We start from the raw sequence: 16,842 nt of genomic DNA, 5'->3' as shown, positions 1-16,842 counted from the left end.
TCTGGGGTGAGGGGGGTCGGCCACAATCCTTTCTGCTCTCCTCAGGGTCCTGGACTCATACAGGTCCTGAAGAGATGGAAGGTTGCAGCTGATCATCCTCTCAGCAGAGTGGACGATACGCTGCAGTCTGCCCTCGTCCCTGGCAGTGGCAGCAGCGTACCAGGTGGTGATGGAGGAGGTGAGAATGGACTCAGTGATGGTGGTGTAAAAGCGCACCATCATTGTCTTTGGCAGGTTGAACTTCTTTAACAGGAAGAACATCCTCTGCTGTGCTTTCTTGGCGAGAGAGCAGATATTTGTCTCCCACTTAAGGTCCTGGGTGATTGGATTAGATTAGATAAAACTTTATTGATCCTTTTGGGAGGGTTCCCTCAGGGAAATTAAGGCTATGGTGCCCAGGAAGTGGAAATACTCCACAGAGGTCACTGGGGAGCCAAACAGGGTGTGGCAGAGTTCCTCCTGAAGTCTACAATCATCTCCACTGTCTTTAGAGCACTGAGCTCCAAGTTGCTCTGCCTGATCATCTGGTGTCCTGGTGCAATCTCCCACCTGTAGGCAGAGTCCTCCTCATCACAGCCGAGTCCAATGAGGGTGTTGTTGTCTGCGAACTTTAAGAGCTTGACAGACTGACGACTGGAAGTGCAGCTGTTGGTGTAGAGGAGAAAGGCCGCAGGCTTGGGGGGGATCCGGTGCTGATGGTTCGGGAGTCAGAGACGTGTTTCCCCAGCTTCACGTGCTGCTTCCTGTCAGACAGGAAGTCAGTGATCCGCCTGCAGGTGGAGTCACGCAGGTTCAGCTGGGAGAGCCTGTCCTGCAGAAGAGCCGGGATGGTGTTGTTGAATCCACAAACAGGAACCTAGTGTAGGTTCCTGGAGAGTCCAGGTGCTGGAGGATGAAGTGAAGAGCCATGCTGACAGCATTGTCTGCATATCTGTTGGGTCTGTAGGCAAACTGCATGGGGTCCAAGAGTGGGTCAGTGATGGCTTTGAGGTGGTAAAGCACAAAGTGCTTGAAGGATTTAATGACCACAGAAGTTGGGGCGACGGGTCTGTAATCATTTAATCCTGTGATCCTAACCCTAGCCCTGAGTGCGTGATGTCACAGCAGGAACCAGTTTTAACACCGAGGCCTTTTACAGCTATAGAGCAAAGTCATATAAATAAAAATTTATGGTGAAAGTAAGGAATACCGTTACCGACTTGCTCAACTAAGACTGATTTGACTTCATTAATTGTGGGTTGACTCTCATTAAAACAGGATGGGTGTTATAACTTATGCAATATACATGTACATGCATGCATTTTCACTGATAAAACGCTCATTAAATAATCAGATGAACTGAGACAATCACATTCTGAAGCAAATTAAATAATTTTATACCGCTAACTTAAACACACAATACAAGTTACATGGATTAATCTAAATGCAGGGAAACGTGTATTTTTTTTTTATCCAAATGAGAGTCGGAGCTTACCCGTCTGTGTTCTCGCTTCTTGAAGGCTGATCATCTTGTGGCCGATTGTTTCAAAACAATCTGACTCAGTTGTTCGTTCGGTTCTCCGTTCATTCATTTCTTCCACATAAGGGCGAGATGGCAGCAATATCCAGTTTAGAAATAAGACAGCTTAGTCTGGCTAATGCGACTTCAAAGCTCTGCGAGCATTGGTCTGGCAAAGATATTAAGCCCAACCGTTTCCCAAAGTGCGTGGCTGACCCGCCTCCCTGAAATGCCTCCGTTTGCTACTGGTCGAAGCCAGAAAAGGCTGTGACGAAGCTTAAACCAATCACATCACTCTTTCCTCTGACGCATGTGATGCGACGGGGCTAACTGGTAGATTAAACTCTTACCGAAGCCGGTCGGGAGCAAGGCAAAAACGGCCTTCCTTTCAATAAATACCTCCAGGGCTGCTCTTTGCTCCATTTTCAATGAGAACTTGCTCCATGTTCGTAATGTTTCTAGTGAATGAAGCGCTTCCGGCATAGATTCTGTAAACAATCTATGGCTTCCGGTCGCAGTTCTACTACGTCACTGCCTTGAACACGCCTCTACCCAGGGCCGTTGGAGATGCTCAAAGTTGATTGGCTCCCGATTTTTCGGGAGCTTGGAAGAGCTGTAGATAGCTTGCCTGGCCAGACTAAGCTCGCAACAGGCCCTCGTGTTGCGTCACACTTAGGATGGGCGGGCCCAGGCTAAAGACAGCTGCTCCACTCATTCACTCCATACTGTGTATTCCGCCATTACTGCTCAGCTCAGGCAATTACTAAAACCTGGGACGGAACAAGATGTCACCGGTTTTAGCAATAACCGCGGGGAGGTCACTGCCCGAGCAATATGTCCCATCCCGTTCCGTCCTGGGTTTTACCAACAACCCTCGGCTCACGCTCCAGGAGGACTGGTACAACTGAACTCACTTTAAATAAAATAAGTATTTTACTTTTGTTTTATTTTTCTTTAATTGTTGGTACTGCACCCTCTTTCAATACGGGCTTATAGCCAACGCTCCTCAACAGATCAGAGGTCTCGTACGAGTCCTCAGTAAAATGTGCAGAGCAGAGGAGAGACCACTTCATAGGTGCCCAATGTGCTCGTGAACTTCTTGCAAAACGCGTCCAAATCTTTGCAGTTTGAACATTTCTTGGGCCGTGAATGCAACGTAAATCCACCTTCTGTTGTGTTGCTGCACCGGCCAAAAACACATCTACGTGGCATGGCGATAAATTAGCTCAAAATGGAGGCTCGGAGTTGCAGTCAGCTCTGTGTTTTAGTCTAGCGGAAATGGCAATGAGACCGATAGACTTCCTGTTGTGATGTTACGGACGTCAAGGTCATTCACTCAGACCGCTACCTATATGAATCACTTTAATCATAAAAATTACTATATTAGATTTATTGAAAAAAGAAAGAAAGCACAACTATTCACACACTTGTGAAATTCCTCTCTGCATTTAACCCATTTGAAGCAGTGAACACACATGCACGCACACACACGTGAGCAATGAGCGCGCACACACACACACACACACACACACACACCCAGAGCAGTGGGCAGCCATGCTAACAGCGCCCGGGGAGCAGTTGGGAGTTCGGTGCCTCACTCAAGGGCACCTCAGCCCAAGGCCGTCCCATATTAACCTAACCACATGTCTTTGGACTGTGGGGGAAACCGGAGCAGCCGGAGGAAACCCACGCAGACACGGGGAGAACATGCAAACTCCACACAGAAAGGCCCCCGCTGGCTGCTGGGTTTGAACCCAGAACCTTCTTGCTGTGAGGCGACCGTTAGAACCACTACACCACCGTGCCGCCCCATGGTGGTGTAGTGGTTAGCACTTAAGACTATTCCTGTTTCATTCTTGAGGTCTCAAAGCATTTATAAACAAAAAGTAAGGCCATGGTTCTGCGTATATGCTTTAAGAGCTTGTTGATGTCCCTCTCCAGAATAGAGGGAGTTCAGGTTGCGGTGGTGGCCTCTGAAGTGTGAAGTTGTCAAGAGGCCCTGGCAGCAGTAGAGGTGGAGGAGGTGTGGGTGATGGGCTAGAGTGTGGAGTCACAGGGAATGTTATCAGGATCGTCCCTTTGCCATTCAAAGTGACAGTAGGGACCCTTTTCACGTGACGTCACGACAAACGCGGCCGCCATTTTGGACATGTACTACCAGTAGTTTACCACAGCCAGCATTGAGGAACGGCAGCAAAGAAAGTGTTTATTTTCAGCAAGACTTCCATCATGCCACTATACTGTTGTGCACCTGGATGTAGTAACCATCAACAAACAAGGCAAGGGTTATCATTTTATCGGATCCCGACGGAGAAGATGGATAGCGGCCATTAACAGATTGGCAGCCCTCGGCATACCAGCGCTTGTGTAGTGACCACTTTGTTGGAGGTAAGACAAATAAAATTAGCCAGAAAAGGCATTACATTGCTGTTAACATTCTGTGGCGGCGAGTGTGTAACCAAATAGGCTAAAATAACCCATTGTAACCTCTTTGTTCTTCTGTAGTAGCTATTAGCTAACGACATTAGCTAGCGTTGTGTTCCTTTGCTGTTGGTAGACTGTAGGACAGATCAGAGGCAGTGTTCTACAAACAGCGCTTAATTTGAGGGGGAGCAAGCCGGAGCGCGCTCCGGAACCTCGGGCGTTGGCTCCGGCAGCTATTTACACTGGATCCAGTGATCCGACACCTCTCTTGACTATGTAACAAAAAAAAAAAAAAAAGATTGCCTTTAGGCTTGCCATCCTTCCACTTGCGAGTGGTAAGTGACCTGCGCTGGGATCACACACACAGCGGCTCAGTCCCGAATCGTGGCTCGTGCGCTTCACTCGCGCGCTGTGTGAGCTGCGCAGGGCCGGAGTGCGCACCCTCCAGAGGGCACTCGCTGTTCAGGGCGGAGTGATTTGGAGCGCAGGATGCCTGCGGAGCCGAGCGTATCCGTGTATTGGTGTTGCTGTGTGCAGACGAATCGTGTATTGGTGTTGCTGTGTGCACACTAATCGCTTTTAAAAACGTTAATCTGATGATCCGCTGATACGGTCTAATGTAAACATGGGCTAAGTGTTCAAAACAAGAGGAACATGTATTTGTCTCTTAAATCCAGGCCGTTCCCTGTAATCTCTAACAGCGGTTGGAGAAAGTAATGGCAAATAGTGAGTGCACAAACCATAGAAGGTAAACTGTACACAGCGCCAGGGCAGTGTGATGGTATGTCTACTTTTAGATTGTGTTAGCTTATCAATGAACACACTCGTCACTCGACGAGTTTCACGTCTTTACGACGGATACTTAAATGTGTGTTAGGTATTATTGTTGCAGTCTAAGCAGTCATTGTAGCAGCTAGATGAGCGAGAACCGAAAGGGTCTGTGCCATAAACTGTTATTTCTGTACGGCGTTGCTAATGTGTCGTTACTGTTATTTCTCCCTCTGCTCGCCCTGTAAATGCCCTACGTCGCTGGATAGCGAAGGTGTTTTCTGCATCTCGCTCCTTTTTCTTGTATGTTCTCCATTTGTCGCCTTCCTCGCATTCAAACCAATTCGAGCCGAAGTCCGCTACATGTCCAAAATGGTGGTCGCGTTTACGAAGGTCACGTGACTGAAAAGGGTCTAGAGCTCATTCAGTCGGTTGGCCAGGTGCAAGTCGTTAACAGAGTGGGGGGCTGAAGGTTTGTAGTCAGTGATCTGTCTGAGCCCTTTCCAGACAGACGCAGAGTCGTTGGCTGAGAAACTCCAACACCAGTTCTCAGGCTACGTTTACATTAGACCGTATCTGTCTCGTTTTCTTCGCGGATGCACTGTCCGTTTACATTAAACCGCCTGGAAATGGGAATCCGCCAGCGTCCACGTATTCAATCCAGATCGTGTCAGCTCCGGTGCTGTGTAAACATTCAGAATACGCGGATACGCTGTGCTGAGCTCTAGCTGGCGTCTCATTGGACAACGTCACTGAGACATCCACCTTCCTGATTCGCTGGCGTTGGTCATGTGACGCGACTGCTGAAAAACGGCGCGGACTTCCGCCTTGTATCACCTTTCATTAAAGAGTATAAAAGTATGACAATACTGCAAATACTGATGCAAATACTGCCCATTGTGTAGTTATGATTGTCTTTAGGCTTGCCATCCTTCCACTTGCAAGTGGTAAGTGATATGCGCTGGGATCACACACACAGCAGCTCAGTCCCGAATCACAGCTTGTTCACTTCACTCGCGCGCTCTGTGAGCTGCGCAGGGCCGGAGTGCGCACCCTCCAGAGGGCACTCGCTGTTCAGGGCGGAGTGATTTGGAGCGCAGGATGCCTGCGGAGCCGAGCGTATCCGTGTATTGGTATTGCTGTGTGCACGCAAATCGTGTATTGGTGTTGCTGTGTGCACACTAATCGTTTTAAAAACGTTAATCTGATGATCCGCTGATACGGTCTAATGTAAACATGGGCTCAGAGTGCAGTCGTTTAGCTTCTCTCACTGCCTTCCTAAACTCTTTAAACCTGTTCCTGTCCCCACTTCTGAACGCTTCTTCCTTCTGCACCCTTACCTGTCTGAGCTAATCTGTGAACCAGAGTTTGTCATTACTGTAGCTCACCCTGGTTCATGATGGAACGCAGCAGTCCTCACAGAAACTGATGTTAGCCGTCACAGCCTCTGTGTACTCATCCAGACTGTTGGTAGCAGTCCTGAACACATCCCAGTTTGTACAGTCCAAGCCCGGCTGACTTTCCCGCCTGAAGGTTCACCGCATTGCTCCACGTCTTTGAAGTCCTCACTACAGGTTTCCTCAGCTTTAATTTCTGCCTGAATGCAGGAATCAGGTGGACCATGACAGTCACAGTGGCCCAGTGCAGTGCAGACGATGGCGTGATCGGCATTGCTGACCGTAGTGTAGCAGTGATCCAAAACATTCCCCTCTCTGTTCGGGCATTTAATAAACTCTTTGTATTTTGGTAGTTCGTGGCTGAGGCTACCTTTGCTAAAGTCACCGAGGACAATAACTCAGGAGTCTGGGTTCATCTGCTCCACACCCAGTATCTGATTGGTCAGCATACGCTGTGCGTTCTGCACGTTGGCCTGCAGTGGAATGTAAACACCAACCAGAATAAATGAAGCGAACTCACAAGGGGAGTAGAAGGGTTTACATTTAGAACAGTGCTGCAGGATCACTGACACATCACTGCACCAGCCACTGGTTACATCAAAACAGATTCTGCCACCCTTTGTTTTACCGGAGAGATCCATGTTATGGTCCACTCTGAAAAGTTGGAAGCCAACCAGCTGCAGTGCAGAGTCTGAGATGAGTCCGCATAGCCACATCTCCGTGAGGCATAAAACGAAAGATGAAGGAAAGTCCCTGTTTCTCCTCACCAGCAGCTGGAGTTTGTCCAGATTGTTGCACAATGAGCGCACACTGGAGAGAAATATCGTGGTGGCACAAGCACACCAGTGCCTTTCCCTCTCCTCCAGCGTCTCACAGAGGAAGCAAAGGTGAGAGCACCTTTGACCAGAATGTCCAAAAATTCCATGGATGACAACAGAAAAGTGGTAATAAGTCCGCTGAAGTTGTTCCCCTGATATTCATGAGCTCTTCTCTGGTGAAAGAGATTTGAGTATCGCAGCAGTGAACTGAGTTTACAAACAAAATCAGAGAAAACAATGTGCACCAACACACCGAGGCAGCCATCTGCAGCGCCATCTTACACATCATGCAAAGAAACTCTCATTATTCATTAACAGTTACAATCCATAAGGATGTCTTTAAACTCCACATTTCACTTGATCGTGCAGAAATATCCACTTTTCAGTCATTGCTCAAACAGCAATTTCCAAAAAACACAAGCTCGAGTTGCTCTTTTATCTCTCAGATGTATAGTAGTACACTATGTAGAGAGCATATCTAGGGAACATGATGACATTTAGAATTTAGCCACACTGTAAACGGGATGAAAGAGACAAGCTAAATATATCAACTAATTTAACATGCTGTATTAACCCATTGACGCCTGAAACGCCTACAAAAAAACGTCTGCAAATGCGTAAGCCAGTTTCTAGAAAAAGGTCCCCATCTGCCTGAGAGTTTTCTGAAATAAAAATAATTAATTGAAAACGCCTATGAAAAATTTAATATCTCAGCCTCTGAAGCACATAAAGACATGAAATAAGTTGCATTTAAAAGATAAAATTCTCTGCTTTTATTGGATCGTGCTCATTCAGCATTAACACTTAACACATTTGTTAACACATAGATGAGTCTTGAAAATAATGACAAATCAACAATGCTGCGTCATGCAGCAACCGGCATTTGGGGCAATGTTGCGTTATGCAACAACCGGCGCTAGGGGCAATGTTGCGTGACGCAGCATCCGGCGTCAATGGGTTAAAGTAATTAAACTCTGTTTATGTGCAAATTAACTTGTAGATATTCGCGGCTGAGGGACACGACATGGAGCTTTCAGAAACACGAAACCGGCCTTGATATCAAAGTTGCAGTCATAGCGGCGGATCAGAACGACGAATCCGACGGTACTGTTGGGATCAGAAGAAGTGGGAGGGACGGGAGGCGGATCTATCGGAGAGCAGGCATTCAGAGGGCGAGACTCAACCAGAAAACCCTGAGAGAGAGAGAGAGAGAGAGAGAGAGAGAGAGAGAGAGGTTTTGTTCATTTACAGAGGTATGGAGAAAAGATCAGATTTTTCTGATTTTCTGTATTGTTCTGTTCCTCACCATCAGTCCGTCTGTGGGGAGCGGAGAGCCAAAGAGAGCAGGCCAGTCCTCGAACAGCATGGAGCTCATATTATTGAGATGCTGCAACATAAAGCAGAGTGAGACTGGAAATGAGTCAGAGAAAGTGAAGGAACACTTAAAGAAGCAGTTCAGACTCTTTTCTCTTTAAAGTCAGTAAATTCTAAGTGTTGCGATCTGCGCATCATTAACGTCTATGAACTTCACTTACAATGTAGATGTAGGCATGTCCAGGGGCAAAGGTCAGCATGGAGCAGAGAGCAAAGGTCAATGTCTTCAACCAACCCTCCACACACCACACACACACCATCCTGATACACAGCAGGACTGAGAGAGAGAAAAATATAATATGTGGTGCTTTTATTTTTCATTATTACTGCATTAAATTATGACACAATAAAAACCATGACAAGTCATCACTGACATCACTCTGTTTAACTATACAGGGAAAAGGGGCGGAGCTTGTCTGTTCCAGAAGGGCCAAGGTTCATTTCTGGCCCAGAAAAATCTAAATGTTTTAATAAGAACACCACACACAAAAAAAATGTCTGCTGCATCTCGAATTTCTGATTTTTTTCTTCACTTTTAAAAACTACAAACTGCCACTTTAAGAATCCAAACAAGACACTGTTAAAGTTGATTTACTGATAAAATATAAAGTGTTTAGCCGAAGAATATATGGACAAACAAGTGCAACTAGTTCACTCCTTAATCAGGACATCTCTTAATCACACGGTGTGTTATCTGCGGTCCAGTCGGAGTGTTGCAGCGCGTTATCTCCACACGTAGGAAGTTAAAACAAACCCCACAGCACAGGATCTCGAGATTCCTGATGAACAAATCACTGAAACCATATTTAATCACAGAACAGAAGGATCACGTCACACTGAAGGCCTCTGCATGCTCTTGCGACAAGGCTTTCGCAGATAGCTTTTCGCAGACAGTTGTAATTTATCGTTGAGCGGGGAGTAATAGGCGTGCGCGATGTTATTCACCGCCACAACGCAAGGGGGCGCGAAGTCGCTAGGAGTAGTTGGTGGGTGTGGTTAGTGGAGTGTTTATCCTCCGGTTACTTATAATGACTAGAACTGGAGTCGTATAGATGTACGTACTTCCTCACTTCCTCGATCAACCGCTCTTCGTGCTGCTCCATCTTCGCTCGTGTTTTTAAAAATGGCGGTCATGAAAACAAACCAAACCGGGAAAGTAGGGAAGCGGAAGTGCGTGTACAGCGGATGTAGAGTGGACCAATCAGAGGCCTCTTGTCTGCGACGCTGTCTGCGAGGCTTCTGTGGTGGTCACAATTTTTGGGAGGTGTACGCAGAGCATCTGCGAAGGTGGGGGGGGCTACGCAGACACTGTTTGCGACGCTATCTGCGAGGACTGCATTGTCAGCATAAATTGGCCTTGATACGGGCCTTAAACACAGAGAAACACTCAGAAAAGCACTATCACTGATTACTGATGACTAAACCTGCTCTTTTTTACCAAGAAAAACAAAAAATAAAATTTGATTTGGGATAAAATGTACGTTTTTAACTATATACAGAAAAAACAATAAGTTTGTTATACACTGTATATTACATTAGCATAAGATAAATAACGAGATGTTATAAACAGCTCCAGCACCAGCTTCTCTACTTCCTCTCTTAAGTTAATATATTTAAAAATAAATAAATAAAAACAGCTCATTGTGCTACTGAGAAACTGTAAAGAAGTGTAAACTCCTCCATCCTGAAGACATCACAAAACTTGTTGCAGTTTCACCTCTGACTGATACACAGCACTGACACTGGAGACTCCTTCCATCATTTAAAACACACAAATAAGCACATTTTTGTCAACGAGCTGTTACTATAGAAACTATAACGCATTAGAACGAGCACTACTGTCAGAGCTGCTGTGATAAGAGAATTAATCAACACCTTCTGACCAATCAGAGTTCAGGACTCAACAGCACCTTGGACTAACAAATGGACTACAGCAAAAATGTTCATGAAAGGTCTGAGACAAGTTATGGCGGAGCGTGTTACCGAACCAACCGAGGACGAAATAAGTCTATTCAAAAACAATCACAAAAAAAAATTTACAAAAAAATAAAAAGCAACAAAATATGGAAAAAAAGTATTTGATGGTAAGAATGCATCTTTTTTTATTTTTCAAGAATTATTATTATTATCAGGGATCCCAGACGTCCGCTATTTAGCGGAATTCCGCTATTTTTCTAGCCAAAGTGGTGGTGTTTTTTTTTTTTTTTAAATCTCTTGTATATCCGTTAAAAATATGTTTATGTAAAATGACCAGCAGAATACGTTCTGATTTGGTTTGCTTGTTTAGCGATGTTTTTGTCAGCTTCGTTTGTTCTCGTTGACATTCGGGAACACTCGGAAGTTAAACTGATGTAAATACCGCGAGACTGTACGCGATAGAACGAGAAAACAATATGGCTGCGCCCATTTGCTAGAAAATGTGTTTTAACTCCGTTTGTGCTTTTGTTTCTAATGCGTTGAACTTCATTCAATATGTCGTGGAAAAAAGATATCGTCCATAAAAGAGATAGCGGAACAGTGTCCGGGTTAGAAGAAGTATATTCTTCAAAGCTACAATTTCATCTAATTTTTATAAATAATTTTTTTTTTTTGCCACTTATGTCATTGATTACAAAATATGGCATCAAATAGATACACATTATTGTTAAATTCTGTTGCTTTTCTATGTTAAATCTATGTAAAAAATGTGTTCTATAGTATCTTTAAATGTTAAAATCTCAACAGCTTCAGGGGGCTTGCAGCGCCCTTGACCCCTGCTGACAGTTTCTTACATTCCTCTATTTTTTTCAATTACTGCTGGGATCCCTGTATTATTATCATCTCATCTCATTATCTGTAGCCACTTTATCCTGTTCTACAGGGTTGCAGGCAAGCTGGAGCCTATCCCAGCTGACTACGGGCGAAAGGCATTTTTCACAAATTGCTCCTGTCATTTCGCCGGTTTGTTTATATTCTAAGCAGAAATTATTGTGTCAGACATTTTGTGTAAAGTCTTTATGTATGGAATTTGCAAAAAATAAAAATGCTCCGTTTCTCAAAATCCAGTGAATGTGGACAGAATAAAACAGTTATTCCACTCAATCTCGGTGCTACACACCTCGTCGGCTATCAGCTCATTTACAACTCGATTTTGTGGAATAACTTAAATATTTTATAATCATTTACATTTTGTATTCATGGGCAATCATGTTTTTAAAAGTTGTCTACACACACTACACTAACCTACACATACCCCTTTTCCACCAAATCAGTTTCAGGGCTGGTTCGGGGCCAGTGCTGGTGCACAACTCGTTCAACTTGCGAGGCAGCTGAGAACCAGTTTGCTTTTCCATAGCTCGCGGTGCTAAGGGAAGCCACGTCATTACGTCGCTGTATACGTCAGTTATGTTGCTGTATATGTCAGTTACGTCGCTACGTTTGTGTAAACCTTGGCGCAAATTACGAAGCAAAAACAACACGGAAGAAGCAGCAACAACAATAATAATAATGGATGACTTCGCATTTGTACAGCTGTGGCTTCTCGTCGCTTAAAAATGGCAATCTTTCGCGGTCTTGTTATTGTTTTTGGTCTTAACAACTCCGCCCCCCCGCTGACTTAAGCGGTTCTTTCCTCTGGCCCAGCAGAGAGTTGGTGCTAGCCTGGAACCGGTTTTTCTGGCCCCAGAGCCAGTTCTTTGTCAGTGGAAACAGAAAACCCGGTTCCAAACTAAGCACTGGCCCCGAACCAGCCCTGGAACTGCTTTGGTGGAAAAGGGGCAATATAGAGGTTTTCGACGTGACGTCACAGGTGACGTGACGCCCCGGTGTCCGCCATTTTGAAGGTCAAGCTAGCTAATGTCAACAACAGTAGCTAGTATGTTACTGTAGCAATGTTTACGTTCAGTCATTTGGATGACTGTTAAAACCTTTCAGTCTCAAGGTTTTCCTTTACTGTATTTACTAGTTTGCTGAGCTAGCGCGCTCGGGCAGGCTGGGAGCGAGCGCGCTAGCTCGGGCAGGCTGGGAGCGAGCGCGCTAGCTCAGTAAACTAGTAAATACAGTAAAGGAAAAACTTGAGACTGAAAGGTTTTAACAGTCATCCAAATGACTGAATGTAAACATTGCTACAGTAACATACTAGCTATGATGTTGTTGACATTAGCTAGTGCTAACAGCTAGCTGCTAGTACACTGCTACAACACAGACACCGACCCTAATAATACAGTTCTTGGTCATTGCCTGGTAACAGCAAATTTATAACGGGCCATGTCTCAACAGACTAAGAAGTTATTTCAATGACATTTAATAACATTTTGTTTATCCTGAGGACCGAAAGTAAATGAAAATGTGAACAAACCTTAGCTGTAATAAGATGGCGACCACCGGCTCCAGGGACGACCCGCTGATGTAGGCATGTTACCCAGCCTGGTTTTTAACGACATAGGTATACAGATCACGTGGGCCGAAGTCAGGTAAAGACGAGGGCTTCGTGTACTTCCGTACGTCAGTGAACAATCCTGGTGGAAGCAGGTAAACGTCGTTCTCTAAGCCTGCTAACCTCAATTTTTGCAAATACCTCTCCCTCTGCTCGCCCTGTAAATGCCCTACGTCGCTGGATAGTGAAGGTGTTTTCTGCATCTCGCTCCTTTTTCTTTTATGGTTTTTCCCTGGTATTTCCCACACGCCTGACTGCAGGTCAGGAAGATCACCCATGCTGCAGCGCTGCAAAGCCAGAAAAAGATAGCCTGGTAACGTGTACGGATCACGCACACCAGCATCATTGATTTTCTGGTGATATCGCTTCTTACTCGCGTCATCTAGGCCGGATAAAATACTCGACAATGAGACTTCGTCATGATCAACAGTGTATCGATATCGGTAGTCGCCATATTTGTGACCGTCAAAATGGCGCCGGCTACTTGTTGACATGGCAACGGTCACGTGGGTCGAAAACCTCTATACACCTCACTTAATTGTATAAGACATGGTGGGCATGGTGTAGAACATAACACACAATGATGGACATGGTTTATAACATTCTGACTGACAATTTCAGTAAAAACAGACAGAGACAAAATGTACACCATCATTTCCATCACGGCACGTTTTCAGGAAAAAAACAAACTGTTTTCCAAATTTAGAATTAAATTTTGTCAGCCCTGTGATGACCTGGCGACTTGTCCAGGGTGTACCCCACCTTTCGCCCGTAGTCAGCTGGGATAGGCTCCAACTCGCCTGCGACCCTGTAGAACAGGATAAAGCGGCTACGGATAATCAGATGAGATGAGAATTAAATTTTTCATTAGTGCTAGAAAATATGTAAGTAACTTTAAAAATAACTATGAACCTGCAAAAACTGAATTTCTGATGATGGAAAACAGCTCATGGCATTTTGCAATGGTGAGTTAAAAAAAGTCAGTTTATGAAGTCATAGGATTTGTTCTGTGGTATGATGAGGTCATCATCGTCATGGCAATTAAAACAAACAATGAGTTCTATTCTATTATCTCCAAAATAATGGACATAAAAACTGTGACGTGGTGAAAATTACTTTTTTTTTAATGATGCTTGAGAAAAATGGGATAACAACAACAACAACAATAATAATCCTCAGTCATGCAAATGAGCCCAAGATCACACGGTGTTACAGGGCAAATTAATGAAACTAGGAAGTGTGTTTTGAGAGGATCCATTTATTAAAAGATGACAGGGCCAAAAGTGTCAGGAGCTGAAAAAACGCCCAATAACTAACAGGTCCACTCTCTCACTCATGGGATTTTAACCCACAACCTTGTGATTATTAGAACACAGAGAGAGCAGCATTAAAGCCACAGTTACTGATATTAGTAACTAATCCTCCGTCTTCCTCAAAATGGAGTCAGCAGAGCCACAGGAGTCCAAGGAGCACAGCCATCATTTTTATTTTATTACATGAAATAATAATCCACCATGATCTGTGGGTTATGTCTTTCGAAAGCTCCAGAATTAAAAAAAAATTGCTCAGAGCTCCAATTATTAAATTTTTTTTTTTTATAAAACCAGAGTATTTTTCATACTTGTTTCTGTAACGACTCTAACGGTTAACTTGTTGGATTATGTGTGGACAGGGCCTAAGGTGGGGTTTACATTAGACCGTATCAGCGGATCATCAGATTAACGTTTTTAAAAACGATTAGCGTGCACACAGCAACGCCAATACACGATTCGCGTGCACACAGCAACACCAATACACGGATACGCTAATCACATGACTAATTCGGCACGCAAGTTGAGAAATGTGTCAGTGCGGCTCATCGCTTCCTCCTCAGCGGCTGCGCTCCAAATCACTCCGCCCTGAACAGCGAGTGCCCTCTGGAGGGTGCGCACTCCGGCCCTGCGCAGCTCACAGAGCGCGCGAGGTAAGCGCACGAGCAGTGATTCGGGACTGAGCCTCTGTGCGCAAGTCACTTACCACTTGCAAGTGGAAGGATGGCAAGCCTAAAGACAATCATAACTACACAATGGGCAGTATTTGCATCAGTATTTGCATACTTTTATACTCTTTAATGAAAGGTGATACAAGGCGGAAGTCCGCGCCGTTTTTCAGCAGTCGCGTCACATGACCAACGCCAGCGAATCAGGAAGGTGGATGTCACAGTGACGTTGTCCAATGACGACGCCAGCTAGAGCTCAGCACAGCGTATCCGTGTATTCTCAATGTTTACACAGCACCGGACCAGACACGATCTGGATTGAATACGTGGACCCTGGCGGATTCCCATTTGCCGGCGTTTTAATGTAAACGGACAGTGCATCCGCGAAGAAAACGAGACAGATACGGTCTAATGTAAACTTGGCCTAAATCTGTGCTGTTCCCTGGATGAGATCTGTGACATTTACTTCACAGTTAAAGCAGTTCCTGTTTCTGAAAGGTCTGAGAACTGCAGCCTGAAAGCAAGTTTCATCCTTCAAACAGCACCGTCACTCTGAAACGCCGTCCTGATCATTTCCTGTTGGTTCACTGAGAAACAGGAAGTCTGATCCTCCAGGCTCGCACCAGATCCCTGTCTAAGCACGTCCTGATCATCAGATAAATGACTGATACACACGCACAATCATGCTAATATCATAATTGTGGCTGTCTTGAAATATCCTCACTTCCTTTGGGGAATATTCAGAACAAAGGAGTGTGTTCAAGCATCCGAGACAGAGACAAGGACAAATCTGAAGGAGCGTCATATGAATCCTTCAGTCATGCCGACTGAGAAATAAGTTTACAAAATGTAAGAAAGCAAGAAATCTTATCGATGAGGATATTATTGTATTTCTGCAAATATCTCTAAAGCCCCAAATTGGAAAGAGGCAAATAACAGAAAAAATAAAATTTGCATGAAAAAATAATAAATGTAGTAGAAATAAAGTAAGCAAGTAAATAGAGTGAAGAAGTAGTTAAAGTAACCAAGCAAGCAAGACAGGAAAGAAATAAACATCTGGTTTCTTTATGAAAATCGAGAACCTCTGAACGCAGCACTGAACACAATGGATCCTGTTCATGATTCACAAGCCTCGTTTTTACATTTGTGTCACTAACCTACTTTATTAATCAGGTTTTAACCCTGAAAAAGGATTTTTTTCCAGACATAAAAAAATTCCAGTGATTTGGAACACAGCCTTATCATACGATTAGGCAATGCACTGTGGGGTTTGGACTCTGTGTGTGTGTGTGTGTGTCTCTCTCTAGCATGTGATGTTTTTAGCCACAAGAGATTCTAACTATCTTCTACAAGTATGAAAGGAAGTTAAAGAGGAAAAGACAGAACAGGAACTTCTTCCCTGAACTGCTTCTGATTTTTGAGGCTCTGAACTGATTATCTCCTGGTTTTTCTTGGTCATACACCAAGGGGGGGGGGGGGGGGGGGGGGGATAATAATAATAATAATAATAATGTGTACACATGCATTAGACTGAATTCTGGCTGTAAATTAATGATAAGGGGCTTGATACTGTGTGTGGGTGTGGGTGTGTTAAACGCTGAGTTTCTGAACAGTACCAGCTCTTTGTTCATGCTCTAAAAACAGAGCATTTATGATATAAATCAACTTCAGAAGTTAATAATGACTCAATCTGTATTTCTATCAGGACTAATGGACTCCACATGAAGTGAAATTCCTGTGATGGTGCACTATTTTTATCAATAACAAACCATATCACTAGTAATGTGTGTTAAAAAAAATACGTATATAAACATAAATAATGCAATACTAATTCAGATTTATGGCCACTTATAAAATGTCAGTCACACCTCAATATTATAAATAATAGGTAACGACAGTAAATAAGGCTTACTTACTGTCCAGCAACTTGAGTCCCTAAATAATAGTAATATTAATAATAACTCTCCTTTCCCTTAAAAAACACACAAATCCTCGTTGTCGTCTTACTGCACAACCACTCACTTGAAAACAAAATCTACTTTTAATCCCAGCAACATAAAAGTAAACGTTATAGCTGTGTCATTGCCAAAACGTCGAAAATCTTCCTTTGTGGTGTCCGTGTGTTTACTCTGCCTTCTTCAACTAGGCCAGCCAAGAGGCGCAGGTCTCGC

General features: G+C 44.3%; 1 protein-coding gene across 1 annotated transcript in view; it reads right to left on the bottom strand.

The window, feature by feature from the left end:
- rnf167 (ring finger protein 167) overlaps positions 1–16,842 on the bottom strand; it is a 30,822-nt gene extending 13,980 nt beyond the window's left edge. Inside the window, exons 1-4 of the mRNA XM_060912869.1 lie at positions 16,588–16,842; positions 8,441–8,556; positions 8,212–8,292; positions 7,958–8,098 (exon numbers count right to left, since the gene is read on the bottom strand). Of these exons, the coding sequence (XP_060768852.1) occupies positions 7,958–8,098; positions 8,212–8,292; positions 8,441–8,539 (321 nt within the window). The 5' untranslated portion in view covers positions 8,540–8,556; positions 16,588–16,842. The remainder of the gene's footprint in view (positions 1–7,957; positions 8,099–8,211; positions 8,293–8,440; positions 8,557–16,587) is intronic.

This window comes from Neoarius graeffei, chromosome 28 (assembly GCF_027579695.1).
Source record: "Neoarius graeffei isolate fNeoGra1 chromosome 28, fNeoGra1.pri, whole genome shotgun sequence".
Lineage (NCBI taxonomy): Eukaryota > Metazoa > Chordata > Actinopteri > Siluriformes > Ariidae > Neoarius > Neoarius graeffei.
The sequence above is the reverse complement of the archived record's forward strand: the minus strand, read 5'-3'. Positions and strand labels throughout refer to the sequence as shown.